The sequence below is a fragment of the Sminthopsis crassicaudata genome, chromosome 1 (genome assembly GCF_048593235.1).
Source record: "Sminthopsis crassicaudata isolate SCR6 chromosome 1, ASM4859323v1, whole genome shotgun sequence".
Classification (NCBI taxonomy): domain Eukaryota; kingdom Metazoa; phylum Chordata; class Mammalia; order Dasyuromorphia; family Dasyuridae; genus Sminthopsis; species Sminthopsis crassicaudata.
The window spans coordinates 401,360,115-401,385,081 of record NC_133617.1 but is presented as its reverse complement, the minus strand read 5'-3'; the positions used below and the strand labels follow the sequence as shown (position 1 = coordinate 401,385,081).

The window sequence follows — 24,967 nt, the reverse complement described above, 5'->3', positions numbered from 1 at the left end:
AAAAAAGATACTTTGACACTTCAATCATTGAATGATATTTACTGGATGTCTACTGTGTACAAGGCATCATTCTAAGTGATGTGGGAGAAACCAAGATGAAGAAGGCCTGGTTATTGTCCCTCAAGAAACCGATTTTAGTAAGAATATGGGAAATAAAGGAAAAGATGTCAATACAGGACATACGTTGAAAGTCAAAGGGCTGTACAAATAGTAGGTAATCTTAGGATTTTTGAGGAAAAAGGAGTCATTTAAAGCTTCAGTGGTCAGAGAAGGTTGGAGGTGGAACTTAAGCTGAGCCATAAAGAATGGGTAAAATTAGGGCAGCTAGGTGGCGCAGTGGAGGTTCTGAGCTTGAAGGCAGATACAGTTCAGTTCAAATCCAGCCTCAGGCACTCGTTAACTGTGTGACTGGGCAAGTTACTACACCCTGTTTGCCTCAGTTTCTCAACTGTAAAATATGAAAGATGATAAGCTTCTTTAGTATCTTTAGCAAAAAAAACAAAAACAAAAAAAACAAAAAAAAAAAACACCCAAACAGGGTCACAAAGAATCAGGCATGACTGAAATGACCGAACAATAACAGTACAAATAAATATGTACCATTGAAATCGGTGCTTGGAATTAAAGCAGTGCTGCACATCCTTCAGGTTTAGCTAGAACAGGAGAAACAAGCTACACCTGAGCGCTAAAACCTAGGCTTGTCTATTAAATTCTGGAAAGTTATTATGTACCCCTGGCCTGTATTGAAGCTTCTTGCTCACAGAAATAAAAAGTCAATGGTAAACTCCCAGAATGAGCAGTTTGGAGTTATTGGCTGACCACTCGCCCTTTCTCCCACAGATCTGGGAGATTTCCAGGATGCCTGTGCTCAATTCTTAAATGACCTAGTTTCTAAGTTTCTTATGATAGGGATGCTAAGAAATGAACATTAAATGTTTGGTGTGTGAAGACCTAATGGATGTAAAGTTGGGAAAGCAAGAGACTAACATGGCTCTCTAGCTAAGGCTGAAGGATGAGTAAACTCCAAGCACCAACTTAGATGGCTCATATTTATTCATATCTGCTCTCTGTCTCAGTCTGCCTGTCTTTGGCCACCCCCCCCCCCGCATACCCATGCGTACACACATACACACACACACCCTTACAGAAGTAATTATCAAGATAAATCTAAAGTCCTCATAACTGGGGATATGATCTTCAATCTTGGGGTAAAAAGCTCCACATAAAGGCAGAAACAGAATAAATGGCCTCTGATCTGATTCTTACCAGGAAGCTGAGCCTTCACTAGCCGTAATGATGTGTGACACTGATTTTCAAAACACTCAGAGAATTCTAGGATGACTTTTTGGAAAAGGATCTTTAGGAAGTTTCAAATCTAGGGTTAAATACTGTAGCAACTCAACTATTAGATTCTGGAAAAGACAATGCACCTTACACCTTCATGTATGTCAGAAAGGCGACAGAATAACATTGTGCTCCCCCCCCCAAAAAAAAAAAAACAACAACAGGCTTCGAAGGCTTCAGAAAGACAACAAGTGTTTTGTTAGTGTGGTAAATCTACTTTTAGGAGGAACAAGAGTGCGATAGCAAGAGATGAAAGTATGCTGGGCACAGCACTTCCCAGGAGAAAGGGGGGCATTACTGTTAGGGACTGCATGCATAGGAGGCCAGGAGAAGAAGACCGCAGAGGGGGCAGAGGCGGAGAGAAGATTGAGGCAACAACACAAGTTACATTACCTTGATGGGCCTGGATTTCAGGGAGGGCCTTTTCTAAGACAGCTAAGGCTTTTCTATGGTAATCTGCTTGGGCTTCTAATAACTGAGAACAGAACCCACATTCAAAAACAAAGGAAATGTTAGCGTTGATGAACACATCACAACATGGTTGAGCAAAAGAAATGTGGTCTTTGTTTTCAATGGACAAAACATGGTACAAGGTCTTCAAACAAAACCGAGACAGCTCATTTTTGTAAAACTGAACATTTCACATTAGAATAAGCAGACCTACCGTAACAAAGTATCTGGCGTATTCCCCTTCTTTAGCTACAAAGTTATACATATCTGCAGCAAGTTGATCCTAGATTAAGTAAAAGAGAAGAAAGAATCTATGATAAGGTTACAAAAATAATATCCTTTGTGTCTTAACTACTGAGAATACATCCTGAATATGTTACTGAAAACCCACAAAAAAAGTTGGATATTTTCAAGGTTTTTCATTGTAGCATTATATGTAGAGGCAAAAATCTGGAAGCAACCTAAATGTACAAGAGAGGAATATCATTATTAAACTGTGGATTGTTAATGTGATAGAATATTATGATGCAATTGTAACTGAAAAACATCAAGAATATCAAGATATCTGGAAAGACCCTTCTAAAATAATAGGGGGAAAAATCCTAGAAGAATGAAGCACAGCCTAATAGTAAGCATGTGAGGGAAAGTAATGAAAATAAATAGAAAGAATACTGACAGAGCATAGAGGAAGTGATTGATGGGATATTATAATATTTCTTGCATTCAAATAAACTTAAATAATATTTATCAGGAAAATTTAGTCCTTTGTACTAACATTCAATATTACATTCCTAACAAAACAGACTGCTGTTGTCATTAAGCAAGTTTACCTTGCATTGTTCCACTTTATTTGCAGCCTCATCCATCTCTTCTTTTAAAGAGTCTATCTTTGATGGAAGCCCCTGAAAGTTTGTTCCCGAAGATTTGTGAGCCTGGTTCCACCTGCAAATTAAAGACGAACTGAATCAATGTTGCCCATGTAAACCCATGCTTATGAGATAATGATCAATGCTGACAAACTTCTCATTGATCACCTCCCTCACTGGGAAACAAGCTATATCTTGAAAAGTTTTTTTTTTTTTTTTTTTTTTTTTAAAATGAGTATAAAAGTTTAGAATATCTCTAGAAAAAAGGCCAAGAACCGTGAGGAATATGGTAAATAAACAATCAAAATAGTCAACCTTCAGATCAAATTTGCTGTTTCCTAGCAGTAAATAACCCCCTAAACAACTTCTTTCTCTTTTCTATGGGCATTACTGAAAGAGTGCTAAAGTAGCTGCCCATAAGCAACTAAGTAATCCTTTCATTTGATCATACTCCATATTCTAGCTCCAAACCTCTGCTATAATCAGCCTCTCATGTAAAAATTCATGCTCTCCATAATATCCTGTTTAGGAATCCTTATCACACTAAATCTTCAAGTTCCTGTTTTTCAGACACTTTTCTGGGAAAAGGATACAATCACTGGTCTCTCAAAACTCACATACTTTCAGAGTGTGAGCATTCTGACAGCCTTAACAACAAAAGTTCCACCACAGCATTTCCTCATTGGATAACACCTGAAATTTTGTGCCCATTGCTGAGTAACATTTTAGGAAGGCCACTGAAAAGACTGAAATGTGTCCAAATAAAGGTGACCAATAGGATATGAAATTATGTCATAAGAAACAGCTGGAAGAACTATGAATATTGGCGGGAAGAGAGAGAAAAAATTTCTAACACAAAGTTTTGCAAAGGTAAATATTGAAATGCATATGTTTTGAACATAAAAAGCTTTAGTAAAAAAAAATTATGAATATTTAGCTCAGCAAAGAAACACTTAAGAGGAAACATAATAGAAATCTTCAAATCTTAAAAGACATTGGTCTGTCCTATTCCAGAAAATAGAGCAATAGTTGGAAGAAGAAATAGATTTGGGTTCAATGAGAAAGAAAACTTTAACCAGAGCTATTCAAAAGTACTGTAGGTTACTTTAAAAAGTAGTCTCCATCATACATAAGTATCAGGTAGAAGAATCTTCTTCTTTTCCTAATCTAACCCTTTTTAATCTGCTATTTCTAACCAAATAACTAAGTGACTAGATAACAAAAATTTTTTTAAACTATATAAACTAAAAATCCACATATTCTAAGTAAAATCATGAAGGCCTAATCTATCCATAAAATATTACAAGTTTTGGGACATGCATTGCTCCTAGATGGATAAAGCTGCTAGAAACTTGAGGAATAGTAAATTAGCATTTTTTCAAAAGCAACCTTCTATGTTTACCTAGCTCTGACAGAATCCCAGTCTAGTACCAATTTTGAAAGTTGTTTCCTTTGTTTCTGAATGTTTGGGATATCCACCTGGAATAAAGAAGACATGAAATGTTATGAAACACAGGTTTAAAAAAAAAACCCTCAAGATATTAAATTAAAAAACACACTTTAAATTTCTAAAATGTTATCTAATGTTTCAATGGGGAGCAGAGGAGGGCCCTGGATGCTTGAATTCTTTATCAGTGGAGCTAAGGTTCCTTCAGCTCCTACGCAGCAGGAAAAGCCTTCAAGTAAAAGTCTGGCAATAGGCTGTGTATTTGGCCTCCAAAGACTGGCCTTGGAAAAGCCACATATCACTATCACTAACAAGTTTGCTTATCTGGTAAGGGATTTTTTTTTTTTCTTCAGTAAATCATGAAGAACCATCAAGTAAAGTATGAACAGATTTTAAAATCGGTGGGTACAACAAATATCCACACTGATGCTATTTCAGCTTGCCAAAGCATTAAGTTTCACAGGCCAATCTGAAAGAAGTTTGTGTGTGTATATGTTATATCTTTACAGATAAAGAGATACACATATATAATAACAAAATAAATTTGTTCATTCACTTTCAGACATTCATGCTAAAGTCCAATAGCCTTCTTCTCAAAAAATTCTAACTTAAATTTTCATCATTAAACTTTATTTCTTTGACATCATAAAACAAAAGAACTTACTTCTGCAATATTACTCAGTGGTTCCATGATCTCTTTTTCAACAAAAACTTCATGTTGAGAGAGCTCCTGAGCCAAAAGATTCTGGGCTTCTCCACAAGATTCCAGCATTTTCCTTTAAAAGCAAAACCCTCAAGTAAACAAAAGCTATTAAGAAATTAAGTGCTACTAATAATTTACAGAGATGAATATCACTGTTAACAACATGCTTTGTATAAACAAAATACAAAGATTGCAATATAAATGAAAAGAGCAAAAATAAAGGGAAACCCAACACAGTGTAACTTTGACCAAATCTGTTCCTAAATAAAATATACCTTCTCTTCAGAAATGGGTGATTATGGATATGGAAAAAGTACTACACTATCAGATTAAGCTAATATATTCATTAGTTTTGTTAAATTGCTTCCTGCTCCCCATTTCTATTTTAATTTTTGTTGCAAAGGATTATCTGCAGAACAATAAGGGGAAGGAGATAATTGCAAATTGAAGTGAGGCCAAAAAGAAAACCATTCAAATTTTTTAAAGATGAACAGAATTCTAAGTTCTGTAAAATGCTGCTCCAACACTTCTTCATGGTGCAGAGAAGCAGAGGACTAAATTCTCAAAAAGGTATGTCAGCATGGCCCAAGCTCATATATTTTTTGACCCATGAAAAAGATAAAAATGTAATGGCTTTTAGTCACCAAGGTCTTGGATTGCTCTCTTGTTCTTCTGTTATAAAAGTGGCAGAACTGAAGGAACAAAAACATATTCACATAAATAGTATAGCAAGAAATAAAATCAAGTAATATGAAGGAGTTGCAATTAAGAGAAGGCTGGCTCACAGGTTCCCTTCAGAGAAATGAAGAGTCTAGCAGAAGTGCATTATGGTATGCCTAAAAGCAACAAGAAATCTCACTGTCACAGGACCCTTGTTCAGCTTGCTTCACAGCAGTCAGGATGTATATTGGCTAAGAGAACACTTTGAATCCAGCTGCAGATTGACATATCAACATTAGTCAAATAGAGTGAAGGAGATTATTACATAGATTCTAGGGTCTGGAAGACACTGGAAGACACTAGAAGAAACTAAAAAAGATCATCCAGTCCAAAACCCTCATTTCACATTTGAGGAAAATGAAAACTGGAAAGGTAAAATCACTAGGCATACAGATCATATGCCAGAGCTGGGATTTAACCACAGATCTTTTTGACTCTTTGTATTTCCTTGTAATATGCTGCTTCTCAATTCTATGAAGAACTTAACAAGATCTTCTAAATCCAAGGTTCAACATAAGCCACCATGATATGCAGTGACTTCCATGAAAATATGGGTACAGAAAAAAATACAAAAAAGAAAACAAAACAAAACAAAAAACTGAAAAATATGGCTCATGACAAAAAAAAATGAGATCAAAGACTTAGAGAGAATCAAAAGCCATAGGACATGCATGCATGTGTATGCACACGCGCACACACACACACACACACACACACTGTTTTTTTTTTTTAAGATAGTTTTAAGATCAGAGTGAGCACTAAATATTTAAAACAGTATTTATAATTTAATATATGGGAAAGCAATATGTTACTGATGACATCTGCATCAGATTATTGGGATGGTTAGAGCAAAGCTGTAAATTAGTATCAAATTTAAAGACAAAAGATAAGACATTGCATGCAATTATAAATGCTGACCCTAAAAATGTACGAAAGTGGATTGTGACTCATTTTTATCATTTCTTAGAAAAACTTAACTTAAGCAAAACAAGCACCCAAATGAGGAAGTTAAAAAAAAATAAACTCAAGCCACTTTAGCCAGTAAACAATCTCCTTATTAAGCAAAGAAATAAAGTGGTCTAGAGCAACAACAATTCAGGGTACAAGTTCATTTGCAGAACATTACAAAAGAGCAACATCAAAACAAGGTACAAGCTCATGCATAAAGAAAGCATTTACAAAAGATGATATGAGAACATTATTTGTAATATTGTTTCTCAAAAAAGGAAAAATAGTGGAAATAAGAACTTGCAGATGAGTTGGTATTAAACCCAATTAGACCCAAAAGTACTGATAAATGAAATTGAAGAACAATAAAGAAACTAAGTTTTTTAGAATGAACAATTTTCATTACAGATAGCGATAGTAATGCCATATTTGGACATGAATACAGCTGCAATCAATTTAATATATAAAGTAGTAGAAATCATGAAAGAAAATGAAGTTGGGAAAAACAGTTGGACCTTCGCTTCCTCTTTGGCACTACACCTATTGAAGATTTCACAAGGTGATTTTGTTTTTTGTGTATGACACTTTTCCTAGTGACAAAAAATGGCTCTTGGAAAGAAATAGGAGATGTTGCACTATAGGCAACAAAATACAGAAATCTATTTTCAAGAGACCTTAAAGAAGTGAATGTAAAAGAATAAGAAAAAAGTGGACATCATTATAATAATGACCAAAAATGAAATTACAAAAACCAATTAACATCTAACCTACCTTCCAGCTTTATAAACTCTATAATATTTATGGTAATGATAAATGTATTTATATGTGTATATGTATGTATGTATCTACATCTATCTATAAGATAGAGGGGGGATATATTTGACAAAAATATAATAAGGCTGATTTCTGCAACCTATTTTCTTTAGTAGTTTATATTTTCACTGATATGGTGAAGAATAAAATATGACTGAGAGGTATAGAGAATGTAAGACCTATATGTTTACTGCTTTTGCCTTTTTGTCATCCCTAATATTAGTTACAGTGCCTGGCACATGCTTAATAAATGCTTATTAACTTGATTTAGAATGCTAAAACCTATATAATTTGCATTATATACATATAAATGTGCACACATACATATAAATTTGTTGGAGTAAAACAAGACCTTAAAGATTCAGCAAGGTGTCTGTCATGCATCTGAAGATCAAATAATATTTCATGATAGATGCAACCAGAGAAGTTAACTTTGTTAAATGCCTGCTATCACATGAGGCATAATTCACCACTTTCATGGCCATGCTCTTGGAAGAGGGATTTTCTCTAGATGGTAAGGCTCTCCAGATGCTGTCATTTGTGGATTATATCTATGCTGACTGCATCAAGTCCTCTAACACTACCCAGTCTCCTTGCTGATTAGCTTTGAAAATGAAGATGTATATTTCTGGGGCAGCTAAGTGGCACAGTGGATAAAGAACGAGCCCTGAAATCAAGAGGTCCTGAGTTCAAATGTGACCTCAGACACTTAACACGTACTAACTATGTGACCCTGGGCAAGTCACTCAACTCCAATTGCCTCAGCAAAAAAAAAAAAAAAAAAAAAAAAATATATATATATGTGTGTGTGTGTGTGTGTGTGTGTGTGTGTGTGTGTGTGTGTGTGTGTGTGTGTGTGTGTGTGTGTTGTTTAGCCAGGAAGTAAATAGTATGAGGAATTCCCACTCAGACTAGAACGATGGAGAAAACTACTGCAGAAGAAATAAATGAATGGGGACACCTAGAAAATACTCCCAAAGAAAAGTAAAAAACAGGAATGAGAAAGGGAAAATAAATTGGAGGATGGTGAGAGAGGAAAAGCCAATCAACCAATTAGCATTTATTAAGTACTTATTATATATGCTGTGCACTGTGCATAAGTTTTGGGAATAAAAAGAAAATGTCCCTGTTTTCAAGGAGTTTATAGTCTAATGGGGGAGATAACCTGTAAACAAGTATGTATAAACAGGATAAATTGGTGATAATCAATAGAAGGAAAGCACTAACATTAAGGGGACTGGGAAAAGTTTGCTGCAGAAGATAGGACTCTGGCCGAGACTCAAAATAGTCCAGGAAAATTAGGAGGTGGATGAGCAAAGAGAGATGCAGGCATGCGAAATAGCTGGTGAAAATGCTCAGAGTCAAAGCATCTTGAGCAAGGGACAACAAGATAATTCTAGGGAAAACAGGTAAAGAATGGCAAAAGAAAACATGTGATGGCCATTCGATGACAGATAGAATTACAGACTTTTAAATGACATTTCTGTTATAGGCTGAAGAGACTGGACAGAATTTCTAAGGATCAAAGACAGGGATATTAGTAAAGTTGGTATTTCAGGGGTCATAAGACAGATGTGATCTCAATTGGAGAATTTAAGGAAGGTGAACTTAGAAACCAAATAGTGAAGAACCTTAAGGGCAAATGGAGCATGGTGACAAGAGGCCCAGAGAACAGGAACTTTCACTCTAGTAGTAGGGACATAATTGGCACTTTAAACCTGAGCTAAACTGACAGACAACCTAAAACTGTGCTGATGACTTCCTTCAGCTGATGCAGCAGACACACAATTTATAAAATATCAAGACCAGAGAAAAGTAGGTCATCTCTGCTGCCTGATGATTCCTAAGTTTTCAGGATGGCAAAAGCCTGACATTGAATCTTTCTTTGATGCCCTCCCTACTTCTATCTCAGTCCCATAAGAAAAAGTTCAGGCAGCAGTTCTGTTTTTTCAGTTACAGTAGATTAAAAATAATTTTGATCTGAGAATACTGCAATATTCCTCGATCCAGCTCCAGAGACTCACTACAATAGTGTCATGGAACCATGGCAATGAAAACTTATTTTCAAAGAAACGAATCTCAATCACATGTCAAACCACCAGGTGAGTATACCACCAATCAAAATGAATCCAATGAACAGGGCAGAAGAGGGAGGGGTTGGCAGGAGGTCCCCTTTGTAGGGGCAAATTCAATGGACAAAACACAGTTAAAAATTATGGTCTTAATATTTTGCCAACTGTGGATGTGAGATCACATACATAATTGTTAATCTTGCAATGTACCCCCCAAAGGAAGGAAAGGTCTCTGGCTAGCTTCCCCTCATACTTCAAGAGGAATTGCAACTCATTTTATAAATTTTCCTTACAACAATACTCCTTGTGAGTAAGAATTATAATCCTCACTTTATAGATAAAGGAAAGTTCAGAGAGTTTTAAGTGACTTGCACACAGTTCCACAGCAAGTCCAGTGATCTTTCTGAGGGTGTGTGCTCTTAGTCGTGCCTCAGGCCCACTTGGGCTGCCTTTCCTACCAGCTTTCCTCAGGAAGCCTCTCTCCCCCAGCACGAAGTCTCCTCTTCTAGTCCCCGCTACTACTCCTTGCCCTAGAGGGTTATATTTATTATCTTACACAGAATCATGCCAACGCTCTCTCTGATTTGCACAGACAGCTGCGATTCACATACAGTTTTATTCCCTTCATGGAACCGTATTTTTTTTTACAATCATGTGAATACATACCCCAAAAGAGACTCTTCAAGCTGGGTAGATGCTTCCTGCATATTTTGAGCAAGGGCAGTCAAAGGAAGTTTTTTCTGTGAAGCAGAAGGCATATTTTTAGCTCACTATTATTCACTTTGTTTTTTAAAAATTTAACTGATCTTTTATTTTTATATCACCTTCACTTCCAAATATGCCCCCCTCCCTTTGCCACATGACAGACAAATTTTTAAAAAAGAAACATTTCAGTAAAACCAATTTATACAGCAAGCCAACGTTATATGCAGAGTTCCACAACTGTTATCTTCTAACTCTGCAAAGAGAGGGTTCAGAAGGTACTTTCACTACGCTGTGTCTGATTTCTACTCTTTATATAAATACTCTCATACTTACAGAAATTCCCCCTCACAGAATTTTAGGGCTAAAGAAAATCTTAGTGATTAGAACACTGGAGCTGGAAAAGCCACTAGAATAAAGCACAGTGTTAGAGCTATAGGAAATCTGGGATTAAGTGTCTAGAGACCATATAGTACAATCCTCACATTTTACAGAAGAAACAGGTTTGAAGAAAAAAAAAAAATGAATTTTATAAGGCTTAAGGGCTAATAAGTGTTAAAGATGGGGCTGGAAACCAGATCTCCAGATCCTACATTCAAGGTTGCTTCAATTTTACATTACTTCCACAATATATACACAAGTGAAGTCAAAACTCTGAATAATAGGGGTTGGTTTTTAAGATGAATTTCTAAGTCTCTCTATATGGCAGGTGATCAATGCAAAGAGAACCTTTTGATAAGGAATCTCAAATATTTTATCCATCTCTGTCTCTTCTTACTATATTGCTTATTAGTAATAAGAGTATTAATATGATCAATACTAATAAACTAAGGTTTAGAAAGCACTTTCTCAAAACAAGCAATTTCAAAGACAATAGCAACGCAGTACAAATATTATTAATTCCCAAAATATAATGAGATTCAGAGAAGTTAAAGTGACTTGCTGGTGATAAATAGTGTTGATACCCTTCAAGATATATTCAAATGCCACCATCTTCACAAATTCTGCCCTTCTTACCAAAAGTGAAAGTGATCTTTCCTCTCACTTGATTTCTTTTTTTTTTATTTTTATTTTTATTTTTTTTTAATAATTATAACATTTTTTTGACAGTACATATGCATGGGTAATTTTTTACAACATTATCCCTTGCACTTACTTCTATTCAGATTTTTCCCCTTCCTCCCCCAACCCCCTCCCCCAGATGGCAGGCAGTCTTATATATGTTAAATATATTACAGTATATTCTAGATACAATATATGTGTGTAGAACCGAATTTTTTGTTGCACAGGAAGAATTGGATTCAGAAGGTAAAAATAACAGTTTACACTCATTTCCCAGTGTTCCTTTTCTGGATGTAGCTGGTTCTGTCCATCATTAATCAATTGGAATTGGATTAGCTCTTCTCTATGTTGAAGAAATCCACTTCCATCAGCATACATCCTCGTACAGTATCATTGTTGAAGTGTATAATGATCTTCTGGTTCTGCTCATTTCACTCAGCATCAGTTGATGTAAGTCTCTCCAAGCCTCTCTGTATTTCTCCTGTTGGTCATTTCTTATAGAACAATAATATTCCATAACATTCATATACCATAGTTTACCCAACCATTCTCCAATTGATGGACATCCAGTCATCTTCCAGCTTCTAGCCACTATGAAAAGGGCTGCCACAAACATTTTGGCACATACAGGACCCTTTCCCTTCTTTAATAGTTCCTTGGGGTATAAGCCCAGTAGTAGTATGGCTGGGTCAAAGGGTATGCACATTTTGATAACTTTTTGGGCATAATTCCAGATTGCTCTCCAGAATGGTTGGATTCTTTCACAACTCCACCAACAATGCATCAGTGTCCCAGTTTTCCCACAGCCCCTCCAACATTCATCGTTATTTGTTCTTGTCATCTTAGCCAATCTGACAGGTGTGTAATGATACCTCAGAGTTGTCTTAATTTGCATTTCTCTGATCAATAGTGATTTGGAACACTCTTTCATATGAGTGGAAATAGTTTTAATTTCATCATCTGAAAATTGTCTGTTCATATCCTTTGACCATTTATCAATTGGAGAATGGCTTGATTTCTTATAAATTAAAGTCAATTCTCTGTATGTTTTGGAGATGAGGCCTTTATCAGAACCTTTAACTGTAAAAATGTTTTCCCAATTTGTTACTTCCCTTCTAATCTTGTTTGCATTAGTTTTGTTTGTGCAGAAACTTTTTAATTTGGTGTAATCAAAATGTTCTATTTTGTGATCAATAATGGTCTCTAGTTCTCCCTTGGACACAAACTCCTTCCTCCTCCACAAGTCTGAGAGGTAAACCATCCCATGTTCCTCCAATTTATTTATGATTTCGTTCTTTATGCCTAAATCTTGGACCCATTTTGATCTAATCTTAGTATGTGGTGTTAAATGTGGGTCCATGCCTAGTTTCTGCCATACTAATTTCCAGTTTTCCCAGCAGTTTTTGTCAAATAATGAATTCTTATCCCAAAATTTGGGATCTTTGGGTTTGTCAAAGATTAGATTGCTATTTTTATTCACTATCTTGCCCTGTGAACCTAACCTATGCCACTGATCAACTAGTCTATTTCTTAGCCAATATCAAATGGTTTTGGTGACTGCTGCTTTATAATATAGCTTTAAATCAGGTACACTTAGACCACCTTCCTCTGACTTTTTTTTCATTAGTTCCCTTGCAATTCTTGACCTTTTATTCTTCCATATGAATTTTGTTGTTATTTTTTCTAAGTCATTAAAATAGTTTCTTGGGAGTCTAATTGGTATAGCACTAAATAAATAGATTAGTTTGGGGAGTATTGTCATCTTTATTATATTCACTCGGCCTATCCAAGAACAACACTGAATGTCTTTCCAATTATTTAAATCTGACTTTATTTTTGTGGCAAGTGTTTTGTAATTTTGCTCATATAATTCCTGACTCTCCTTTGGTAGATATATTCCCAAATATTTTATACTATCGACTGTTATTTTGAATGGAATTTCTCTTTGTATCTCTTGCTGTTGGATTGTGTTGGTAATGTATAAAAATCCTGAGGATTTATGTGGATTTATTTTGTATCCTGCGACTTTGCTAAAATTCTGAATTATTTCTATTAGCTTTTTAGCAGAGTCTTTGGGGTTCTCTAAGTATACCATCATGTCATCTGCGAAAAGTGACAATTTGATTTCTTCATTTCCTACTCTAATTCCTTGGATCTCTTTCTCGGCTCTTATTGCCAAGGCTAGAGTTTCTAGTACTATATTGAATAGTAATGGTGATAGTGGGCAACCTTGTTTCACTCCTGATCTTACAGGGAAAGGTTCTAGTTTATCACCATTACATATGATGTTTACTGAAGGTTTTAAATATATGCTCCTTATTATTTTAAGGAATAGTCCATTTATTCCTATACTCTCAAGCGTTTTTAGTAGGAATGGATGTTGGATTTTATCAAATGCCTTTTCTGCATCTATTGAGATGATCATATGGTTTTTATTAATTTGATTATTAATATGGTCAATTATACTAATAGTTTTCCTAATATTAAACCAGCCCTGCATTCCTGGTATAAATCCCACTTGGTCATAGTGTATTATCCTGGGGATGATTTTCTGAAGTCTATTTGCTAATATCTTATTTAAGATTTTAGCATCAATATTCATTAAGGAAATTGGTCTATAGTTTTCTTTCTCAGTTTTCGATCTACCTGGTTTAGGTATCAGTACCATGTCTGTGTCATAGAAGGAATTTGGTAGGACTCCTTCAATCCCTATTTTTTCAAATAGTTTACATAGCATTGGAGTTAGTTGTTCTTTAAATGTTTGGTAGAATTCACCTGTAAATCCATCTGGTCCTGGGGACTTTTTCTTAGGAAGTTGGTTAATAGCTTGGTCTATTTCTTTTTCTGAGATGGGACTATTTAGACTACTTACTTCTTCCTCTGTTAATCTGGGCAAGCTATATTTTTGAAGGTATTCTTCCATTTCATTTAAGTTATCGAATTTATCGGCATAAAGTTGAGCAAAGTAGCTCCTAACTATTGTTCTAATTTCCTCTTCATTAGTGGTGAGTTCACCCTTTTCATTTTCAAGACTATCAATTTGCTTTTTCTCTTTCCTTTTTTTAATCAGGTTTACTAAGGGTTTGTCTATTTTGTTGGTTTTTTCATAAAACCAACTCTTAGTTTTATTAATTAATTCAATAGTTTTTTTACTTTCAATTTTATTAATCTCACCTTTTATTTTTTGAATTTCAAGTTTTGTGTTTGTCTGGGGGTTTTTAATTTGTTCCTTTTCTAGCAATTTTAGTTGTAAGCCCAATTCGTTGGCCCTCTCTTTCTCTATTTTATGCAAGTAGGCCTGTAGAGATATAAAAAAACTTCCCCTTATTACTGCTTTGGCTGTATCCCACACATTTTGGTATGATGTCTCATTATTGTCATTTTCTTGGGTGAAGTTATTAATTATATCTATGATTTGCTGTTTTACCCAATCATTCTTTAGTATAAGATTATTTAGTTTCCAATTATTTTTTGGTCTATTTTCCCCTGGCTTTTTATTAAATGTTATTTTGATTGCATTATGGTCTGAAAAGGATGCATTTACTATTTCTGCCTTACTGCATTTGATTTTGAGGTTTTTATGCCCTAGTATATGATCAATTTTTGTATAGGTTCCATGAACTGCTGAGAAGAAAGTATATTCCTTTCTGTCTCCATTTAGCTTTCGCCAAAGATCTATCATATCAAACTTTTCTAGTATTCTATTTACCTCTTTGACTTCTTTCTTATTTATTTTGTGGTTTGATTTATCTAATTCTGAGAGTGCAAGGTTGAGATCTCCCGCTATTATAGTTTTGCTATCTATTTCCTCTTGCAGCTCTCTTAATTTCTCTTTTAAGAATTTAGATGCTGCACCACTTGGTGCATACATGTTTAATATTGATACTGCTTCACTATTGATGCTTCCCTTTAGCAGGATATAATGCCCTTCCTTATCTCTTTTAATTAGATCAATTTTTGTTTTTGCTTGATCTGAGATGAGGATGGCTACCCCTGCTTTTTTGGTTTTGCCTGAAGCATAATAGATTCTGCTCCACCCTTTTACTTTTAGTTTGAATGTCTCATCCTGTTTCAGGTGTGTTTCCTGTAAACAACATATAGTAGGATTCTGACTTTTAATCCAGTCTGCTAACTGCTTCCTCTTTATGAGGCAGTTTGCCCCATTCACATTTATGGTTAGAAGGACTAATTCTATATTGCTTGCCATCCTATTAACCCCTGCTTATGCTTTTCCCCTTTCCTTCCCTTTTACCCTCCTATCCAGTATTAAACTGGTAAACACCACTTGCTTTTCACAGCCCTCCCTTTTTAGGATCCCTCCCCCACCTTAAAGATCCTCCCCTTATTTTACCCCTTTTCCTCACAATTTCTGTATTCCCTTCCCCTTAGCTTACTCCTTCCCTTTCACTTTTCAATGAAGTGGAAGAAGTTTCACCATAAATCGAATATGTCTATTGATACACGCTATGTTCATCTCCCTCCTTTCTCTCAGATATAGGTTACCTTTGCCTCTTCATGAGATGTAGTACCACCACTTTACACTTTTTTATGATATAATCTCCTTTCCACCTCTAGTTTCTAAGACAAATTGTACATATGTTCTTTACATATTTTTTTGACAGAAGTATAGTTCTCAAGATTTCTTTTTACCTTTTTAGAAATCTCTTGAGTTCTGTATTTGAAGATCAAACCTTTTATGTAGGTCTGGTTTTTTCATCAAAAATAGATGGAATTCATTTATTTCGTTAAATGTCCATCTTCTTCCCTGGAAAACGATGCTCATTCTTGCTGGGTAAGTTATTCTTGGCTGCATACCAAGTTCCTTAGCCTTTCGGAATATCATGTTCCAGGCCCTGCGTTCTTTTAATGTGGACGCTGCTAGATCCTGGGTTATCCTTATTGTGGATCCTCCATATCTGAATTTTTTTCTAGCAGCTTCCAATATCTTTTCCTTTGTCTGATGGTTCTTGAACTTGGCCACTATATTTCTTGGCGTTTTGATTTTAGGGTCCCTTTCAGTAGGTGATCGATGAATTTTTTCAATGTCTATTTTACCCTCTGTTTCCAAAACGGCTGGGCAGTTCTCTTTGATAATTTCCTCGAAAATGGTGTCCAAGCTCTTTTTTTCCTCCCATTTTTCAGGGAGTCCGATTATTCTCAAATTGTCTCTCCTGGATCTGTTTTCCAGGTCTGTTGTCTTTCTGGTAAGGTACTTGACAGTCTTTTCAATTGTTTCATTTCTCTGGTTTTGCTTGACTCCCTCTTGGTTTCTCCTTGAGTCATTCATTTCTACTTGCTCCAGTCTAATTTTCAATGATGTATTTTCTTCACTCACTTTTTTTATATCTCTTTGTAATTGTCCAATTGAGTTTTTATCTTCTATGGAATTTTTTTCCATTTTATCCATTTTATTTTTTAGAGAGCTGATTTCTTTTTCCAGCTCACTAATCCTGTTTTCCTTGGAGTTGTTTACCTTTTCCAGCTCACTAATCTTGTTTCTCAATGATTTGATTTCTTTATCCACTCTGTCTTTGAATGCATGAGATGACTTCTCCAGGCTCTCTTGCCAAGCTTCCCTTTCCTTTTCCCATTTCTCTTCCAGCTCTCTTGTGAGAGCCTTTTTGATTTCCTCTATGAGGTTCTTTTGTATTGAGGAGCAGCTTATATCCCTCCCAGGGGATACATCTGGGGACAGTCTGTTCCTAGTCTCCTCAGCATTTGAAGTCTGCTCCCTCTCCACACAGAAGCTGTCAATGGTTAGAGCCCTTTTGAATTTTTTGTTCATTTTGTCAGAGTAGGAATCAAAGAAAACAAACTGACAAGAGAAACAATTGGTCTGTTTTGCGGGGGATGGGGCTGGATGGTATTAATGGGCTTCCTCTACAGACTGGGGGTAGGGCAGCAGAGAGCCACTAACAGAACAGCAATGACTGTACTGAGTCTGCACTCTGAGGCTCCGGGAACGCACCGAGTCAGTCCAGGTGGGGGTTGGGGGTGGCCGGGCTCTGAGAGATGCTGGCTTTCTGGGGTTTTAATCTTCACCTCCGGTGTTTACACCCTCTCCGCTGCTTACACCCTCTCCGCTGCTCCTGGCTTGCTGCCAAGACGGAGCATCCACACTGGGGCAAAAGCCCTTTCACAGAAACGGCAGAGATCACACCCCTCCCCCTCCGGTCTGAGCTGTGTGAGCTGCCTGTCTTGCTCTGGCTGTCTGCCCTCAGTCTGCGCCCAGTCTGATTGACCCTCCCCCGAGCAAACACAGACCTTTTCTGGCGACTTTCAAGGATGTCTTCTCTTGGTGATAATTTGTGGATTTCTTTCTGGGTCGAGCATTAAGTCAGAGGCTTGTCATGAAGTAAGTTCTGAGAGAAAACGAGGAGCTCAAGCAGCTGTCTGCCTCCACGCCGCCATCTTGGCCGGAAGTCCCTCTCACTTGATTTCACAGTATCTTATGTTCCCTTTTATTTATCCATCATATTCTAATTTGTACTTTTGCTAATACTAGATTGTAAATTGTCATAAGAACAGTAATTTATTTATCCTTCTATCTTCCAATACAATACAAGACATAAAGTAGCCCCTTAATAAAAGTCTGCTGAACAAGTAGAAACTGATTTCGAGAAGAAGTTCTTGACTTTTTTTGTATCTGTCAGATGAATTTGAGAGTGAAACTGATGGAGTCCTTCTAGAAATAATGTCTTCCTTGCCCAACCTTCCTTATTTGATTGGTCCTGCCTACTACCTCCAAGGTCTCTCTTAAATTCACATTCCCATTGAAAGTGTCCCAGTTTTGCATTTTCTTCATCTCCAATTGGTATTACTATGCCAACTCCTCACTCTTTTCTCTGCCTCCAGTTTTGTCTTCCTTAACCTTTCAGAAAGCTGTCAAAATGAGCTCCCTAATGCCCAAGTCTGACCCAGCTACATCTCTCTGTGGCTCCTTGCTGCTCAGAGGATAAAATTCCTCCTAACCTGGTAATTCCTTTACCTGATATCTAAGGTCCTTCCCAAGTAAGCTCTAATGTCCATTTCCAGCCTTATTTCATAAACTCTACCTTCTAATCACTTTAACCTATGAGGTATTATTCTCTAGAGTGCCCTCCCCTATCTGTGCCCTTCCTCATCTTCCTCTCCCAAATCTCCCAGGCCCTGATTTGGGATGTATATTCTCTACATTTTTATCTGTTGAAATTACTCCTCTTTAAAAGTCTCATTCAGAAGCTACTATCTTCACATATCCTTCCTTGAAGGATCTGTCCCTCAACTGAAAGTGATTTCTCTTCTTTTCGAATTTTTTTTTTTTTTTTTTGGAACTTTGTCTAGGTCTTTCCTATGATCTTAATATATTTTACTGTACAATTATTGGTGTATAAGTATCATCCCTTTTTCCTCCTCAACACTGTAGCTTCATCATTTTTGTATCCTCAGTGCCTGACAAAATGCAAATGTTTGCTAAACTGAATTAATTTGGAAGATTAAAAATCCAAAGACAATTTTGTTTATCCCAATGGTCTTAGCTGTTAAAATAATTATAATGCATTGCAGTTACTATGATACTTAAAGATCTCCTAAAGTGTTGCTCTGATAGTTCCTCCCAAAGTGAGGACAGCCTACGTGAACAGAGAACAAACTCTGGCCTCTCCTGTGGTTTTCTATATTCGAGGGGTTCATCATTACAAGGCAGGGGCCACACAAGGGTGAAGGGTCTCAGCCGCAGCAATTCAATAAATTGCTAATAAAGGCAGAGAAGCCTTATAGCCATTATTAATAGAAAGTTTACATCAATGCAACCCAAATCCTAGGTTTATATGCCCCTTTGGTGCTATCAACTTTTGTATTCATTATTTTATATGATATTTGATAGCCCTATGAGATAGTCTGAACACATAATAGTATCCCCCATTTTATAGATAAGGAAGGAAAGAGAAGATCAGATTTGCCCATGGTCACAGGGGTAGCAGATGATAGCGCATAAACCTGAACCCAAGTTTCTTAATGACAAGTGCTACTTCCACAATACTATGCCTCCTTTCTTGCCAGTCTGTGCTAAATTCTGATTACTTTATTTGAAGAGAACTGAGCAGTGCTGGTTTTTGTTTCATACTTCCATTTCCTTGACGTGGGAAATTAAAGAAGAGCAGTTGTTCTATGAGAAAGGAAAACCATACTGTCAAGTTTCCTAGCCGAGTTGCTATCTATTCTGTAGAATTTAAGCAAAGAAGGATGCAAGTGCCTGCATACTGCCTCCTCTTTATTCAGCCTTGTAGGAGGCACAAGGGATGGAGGATTGGACTCTGAGTCAAGGTCGACTTGTCTACTTTCATCAAGGACGTATCTGCTGTAACTCTGAGGGAGACAGACACCTAAACACTCTTTGCCTCAGTTTTCTCTGGATTGTTTAAAAAAAAAAATTATAACTGTGCCTAACTTACAGGGCTGTTATAAGCAGTAAATAATATAAGTATGGGGCTCTGCAAACCTTATAAGTGATGATGAAGACTCCAAAAAAATGTAGGAAAAATACTGGACTTAGAAAATCAGGATTTGAAAATCATTTCGGCCCATGACTAATATGTAAATATTTTTAAAATTACTGTACATATACTATATCAGATTGCTTAATATCTTGGGAAAGGGGAGGTGAGAAAGGAAAGGAGAAAAAAAAATCTGGAATCCAAACTCTTACAAAAATTGAATTTTGAAACTATCTTTACATGTAATTGGAAAAATAAAATACTATTTAAAATAAAATGTTTAAAAAAGAAAATCATTTGTGTGTGACCTTAAAAACAAGCCCCCTTACCTCCGAGTCTCAGTTTCCTTATTTGTAAAATAAGTAGGGAAAACATTACAATTCCCTTTCAGTTCTAAAATGCTCTGGAAATTCTTGAAAAAAATGAGTGGATTAGACTATACACAACTTCTTTGGTCCCTTCTAACTAAATTCTTTGATCTATTATAAAGCTTAAGGTTCCCTCTAACTTTAACATTGTATGATCTACATTCCAAGACTGTTTCCAACATTACTATTCTAGGTCTAAGTTGCTTTCTAGTTCAGATTTTCCATGTTCCATGGTTCCTTTTAGGATCCTTTATTCTCTGAGTTTGTGAAAATTAAGTTTGACTAGATCAGACGTGTCAAATATGTCCCACACCTCTACCCCTCATGCCAACCAGGTTAAAGTATAATTGGGAAATAGTTAATAAAATAAATAAAAATATAATACAACAAAGACAATGTGGCTTTCCAAGTCAATCTGCAGGGATCCTTATGTACACTTTAGTGACTATTTATTCAGCACCACTGGACTGGATCATATGGGGGGGGGGTTCTTTAGCTCTAATGTTCTATGATCCTACGATTAACTTTCCCCACATATAAATGACTATTATTAGAAGGCTAATTAGGTTCATAAGATTCAATGTTCATGTATAATCTAAGAACTTATAAAGTAAGGGGCAGAACTGCCAGATGGATTACAGTACAGGAGAATGAAAGCACCCTCTGTGCTCAGCTGGTGTTGTGTGGGAACCCCAGGGTGATCCGAACTGAATAAGTGCATTCTTTTCAGTTCATGTCAAATGCTAACGCAGTCTTTCAAAACACCTATCACTGAGGAGGAAGGAAACAATGCAAGTGAGTGGGGCTCAGGACACAACAGGCTGTCGGGAAAGGAATGTTACTGCTGGAAAAGCTTCTTGGGGCTACAAACAGCAACATGTGGGCCGGCTCCACCCAATCTATTCTAGAGCAGCACTGACTTGGGGACAAGGCACCTGATCAAGAAAGCCAGAGATGGAAGCAAACATATCTCCCAAAGGTCAAATACTTACATGTCGTTTATCCACATCTGTGCCAAATTGGCCTTGGAAACATGCTAAGAGGCGCTTGTGGGAATGATGGCACACTGACCGCACCGTGTCAAGCCGTCTCTCAATCTAGTAAGGGAGAGAGAAAAAAAGTTTCTTTTTCTTTGATATGTTTATTAAGTCTGTGTTGGCACAGTAAAAACTAAGGCTATCTGAGTTTTATGGGGTGACCATCTTCTCCCTGGTTATGTAATCCCTTGACACAATTAAACTGAATAGACAGAAACTGAATTCCATTCAATCCAAATATTTATTAAAGCCACTATGTACACAGCTTTATGTTAGACTGAGGTATTCCCAAGACGATAACAAAACAAAACAAAAGTCCCAATCTCATGTTTACATTCTAAAGGAAAATAAAACATGTAGGTAGTTAAGTAAGCACAAGATTAATTTGGAAAAAAACCCTCTAAATTATTTATTATTATTATTATTGCAAAGTATTGTAGTCTGCTTACCTTTTTCAACTTGACCAGGTATTTATTTCCACTTAAAAATTTTAGTTAAATTCCATCTAATCCCTGTTAATAGGGATAGGAACGTAAAACTGTAATTTCATTAGTGTGGAGTTGTCATAGATGAGTGTATCAAACTTCTAAACAGATGCTAAGAGTACTGAGAGGATAAGTGATTTTCCCACAGTCACATAGCCAGCAACTAGAATCGAGGACTTTCTCATTTGAAGGCTCTCTCTATCTTCTCTGTATGTACCCTCTCTCCTATCCATAACATTAGAAAAAGATCTCATCTAGCACAGATATGAAGATACCTTTAACCCTGGTTACCAAATCTGACCCTGTCCCCAACTCAGTCCTGAGTAGGTATATCACCTATGTCCAAACATTTATTAAGAACCTGATATGTGCAGAGTCATATATTCTAGGATAAGAGCAACAACAGTCACTGGCATGGTGCCTTATATTATATATTAAGCACAACAACTCTGGAAAGCAAGCAAATCCATTATAATGTGAATGGCATTTTACAGGTGAGAAAATACAATTCAAGGAGATGACGTGGCTCAGCCATGGTCACACACCTAATAAGGGGTAGGGTGGATCCTTGGACTTTGTTCTCTGGATACTGATTCTTCTTCCTCTACATTTCAAGTTCTAAATTCCCCTTTGAGCTCCAAAAGCCCTTAAGTTTCAAATTCAATAGTTCTGTTTACTGATTGGTAGATTTTGCTGGTTCAGCTAAGGCTAGGATTATCATTAGATGATTTCACCTTGTCACCTCAATGTAATTAAACATCTTAAGAAAAAAAATTAAGCTAAGCAAAATTGATTATAATTTCTAGGAACTGGTTTACAGTTTTAAAATTATAAACAAGGCTTTTTGTGATTTAGTTTTATTCTTAGTATCCTTCTAAATAAAGTCAATCAACACAAACAAGGAAGCAGTTTTTAAAAATACTCTCATAGAATAATAAACAGATTTGAATGTATAAATGTTTTAAGATTTGCCAAATTTCTCTCTCTCTCTCTCTCTCACACACACACACACACACACACACACACACACACACACACACACACACACACACACAAATTTCATTTAATAGATGTAGTCAGTAAGATTATCACCACTATTCTCTTCAAACTCCCAGCAATTAGCTTTTTACACAAAGAGAAGCAAAACAAATTATTGGCTCTATTACAACAACAGAAATGTTTCCCAAAGCAAAACAATTTAGCTTCCAGCTCTCCAAAGGTAAGATCTTTTTTATGTTACTTCATTTTCCACCTTTGAGAACCGTCATGAGAAATTATGAAAAATGTCATAAATTGAATGGTTTCCAGACATTCTGGGAGGGAAAAAAAAAAATTTACTTTGTCAGACACAAAAGATGCATTTCACATTAGAAGAGCTGACTTGTATTTGGTCTCCAACTGTACGGTGGTCTCATATTCATACAGATCAAAGAATGTTAGAGTGTAGAAAATGCATCACAGAAGGCAAAGATATAGGAAGGGCTTTATAATACAGACTGTCTGACCTCGTCTTCAAATGAAGTAACATTTGTAGAGCACAATGCATGGCATATGCCAAATACTTAATAAATGCTTGCTGTTCTTCTGAAATGTTAAAAATAGAAGAGATCTCAGAGATAATTTAGTTCCATCCCGAATTGATGGAGATAAGAAAACTAAGGTATGCTGACAAGACCACAGATACATGAAAAGCAGGGTCTAAAAGTATCCATTTGAAACTAATGTTCAGGCTAACTTTCTGGAGGACCTCAGGACCAGCCTTGATCTTAGTGCAAGAGGTAGGAGAGCCACCACGAGGTTGATCAAAGATAGAATGCCTATCTTCCAGTTCTTCTTAACCCTTATATACTTTATTGTAATTACATCATTACAGCACACTGAATATATGTGAACTAGAGAAGCATTACATCATATTAAGTACTAAGTATCTATGTGAACTAGAGAACCATCATCTCATCAATTCCACTGAGTTAATCCCTTGTTATAAGTATTTTTGTTTCAAGTATACTTCTCCAGAGTTTGGCCCTCTACATGAAATCATGAACTAATATGACATACAATGATAAAGAAGTTACAGTGGTTCCCACAAAAATGTGTGTAAATCATGTCTTTATTATTAACCATTTATTTGCATTTTATGGTTTTGGAGAACATCCCAGAAACAACAGGTATTACAAAGAAATTAAATGAATCAACACTGACATACTAATATGAAGAGGCCCAAATACTGAAAGCTCATCATAACTGAATCCCTTCCTACCTCTTTCCAGGCTTTTCAGAGTGCAGCCATTCACTTCCACACCTTCTACCATCCAGTAATATTGATCAACCTGTATTTCCTTGAGTAGACAACACCCCCTCCCCGGCCTGAAAAACTCTGCATCCTTACCTTTCCATCTGTTTTCCTCTGGCTTCCTTAGCTCAAGCCCATCTTCTAGAGGAAACCTTTCCTGTTTTTTCTCCCCAACTCCTCATCAGTATTTTCTCTCTGAGATTGCTCTTACACTGTATACATCTGGTATGTACCTAAGTATTTATATATTGTTTCTCCTTGCGGGTAAGGATTATTTTTTCTTTCTTTCTTTGTATCCCTAACACTTAGCACATGTATTAAATGTTTATTGACTTGATTTTTTTTTTTAATTCTTTATCACAAAGGATGGTTTTCTGGAAAGAGAAGAAAAGAGTGCTATTTTTAAAAAATAAAAATGATATAATAAAAAAAATGATGATAATTTTTTTTAAACAAGGACTTTAGTAAAAGTAACATTAATTATACCACCATTGGCCAGATGTGGGCAGGCCAGCACTCACACCTTGATTAAACTCAAGTTCTGGATTCTTCAGCTACACTACATGGCAAACCCTAAATAACTTTGTAGTTATAAGCGAGTCCATTTCCTTCTCTGAGCTTCCTTTGTAAAATGAGTAGATTCAAAATAATTACTTTAAGGAAGTGTTAGTGATTTAATAAAATAATAAAAAATTATGAAGCATCCAATTTTAGAAAAAGGAACCAACTCTTCCTTATAAAACATCTACTACTGAATTATATGGATATTTCCATGAAAAGTGCTCTCTGAATAGTAGTGCCCCATCATAGGGTATGAAGAATTCTATTGGGTATGCTACAAAATTTCTCATACATCGCAGATTAAAAAACAAACAAACAAAAAAAAACTTGTAAATGTGTTTAATATGAATTTTTTTTAATCTAGCATATATAGTACCTAAAATAAACTATTTGCAAAACAAGTAAAAGTAACTATTACAAAAATAAATACATCAGACCTTGAATTTGAAAAGACCTCAGCAAAAATAGCTGTAGTTATTGGAGAGAAACTGTACGTCTGAATCTTCTAACTCTTTTGCTATGTCGCCAACTTTAAATGTTCACACCATAATTCCTTACCAAAAAGAATACTGTGGTAAGAATTTAAAGGGAAAACAAAAACAAAAACAAAAAAAAAAAAAAA

At 36.0% G+C, this 24,967-nt stretch overlaps 1 protein-coding gene across 4 annotated transcripts in view; it reads right to left on the bottom strand.

Moving 5' to 3' along the window:
• Window positions 1–24,967, bottom strand: part of ARHGAP17 (Rho GTPase activating protein 17) — a 136,879-nt gene that overhangs the window by 31,459 nt on the left and 80,453 nt on the right. For all 4 annotated transcript variants that reach the window (XM_074280040.1, XM_074280041.1, XM_074280039.1 and 1 more), the window contains exons 3-9: window positions 20,962–21,066; window positions 10,030–10,103; window positions 4,772–4,883; window positions 4,063–4,139; window positions 2,625–2,736; window positions 2,009–2,077; window positions 1,738–1,819 (exon numbers count right to left, since the gene is read on the bottom strand). In XM_074280040.1, the coding sequence (XP_074136141.1) occupies window positions 1,738–1,819; window positions 2,009–2,077; window positions 2,625–2,736; window positions 4,063–4,139; window positions 4,772–4,883; window positions 10,030–10,103; window positions 20,962–21,066 (631 nt within the window). The remainder of the gene's footprint in view (window positions 1–1,737; window positions 1,820–2,008; window positions 2,078–2,624; window positions 2,737–4,062; window positions 4,140–4,771; window positions 4,884–10,029; window positions 10,104–20,961; window positions 21,067–24,967) is intronic.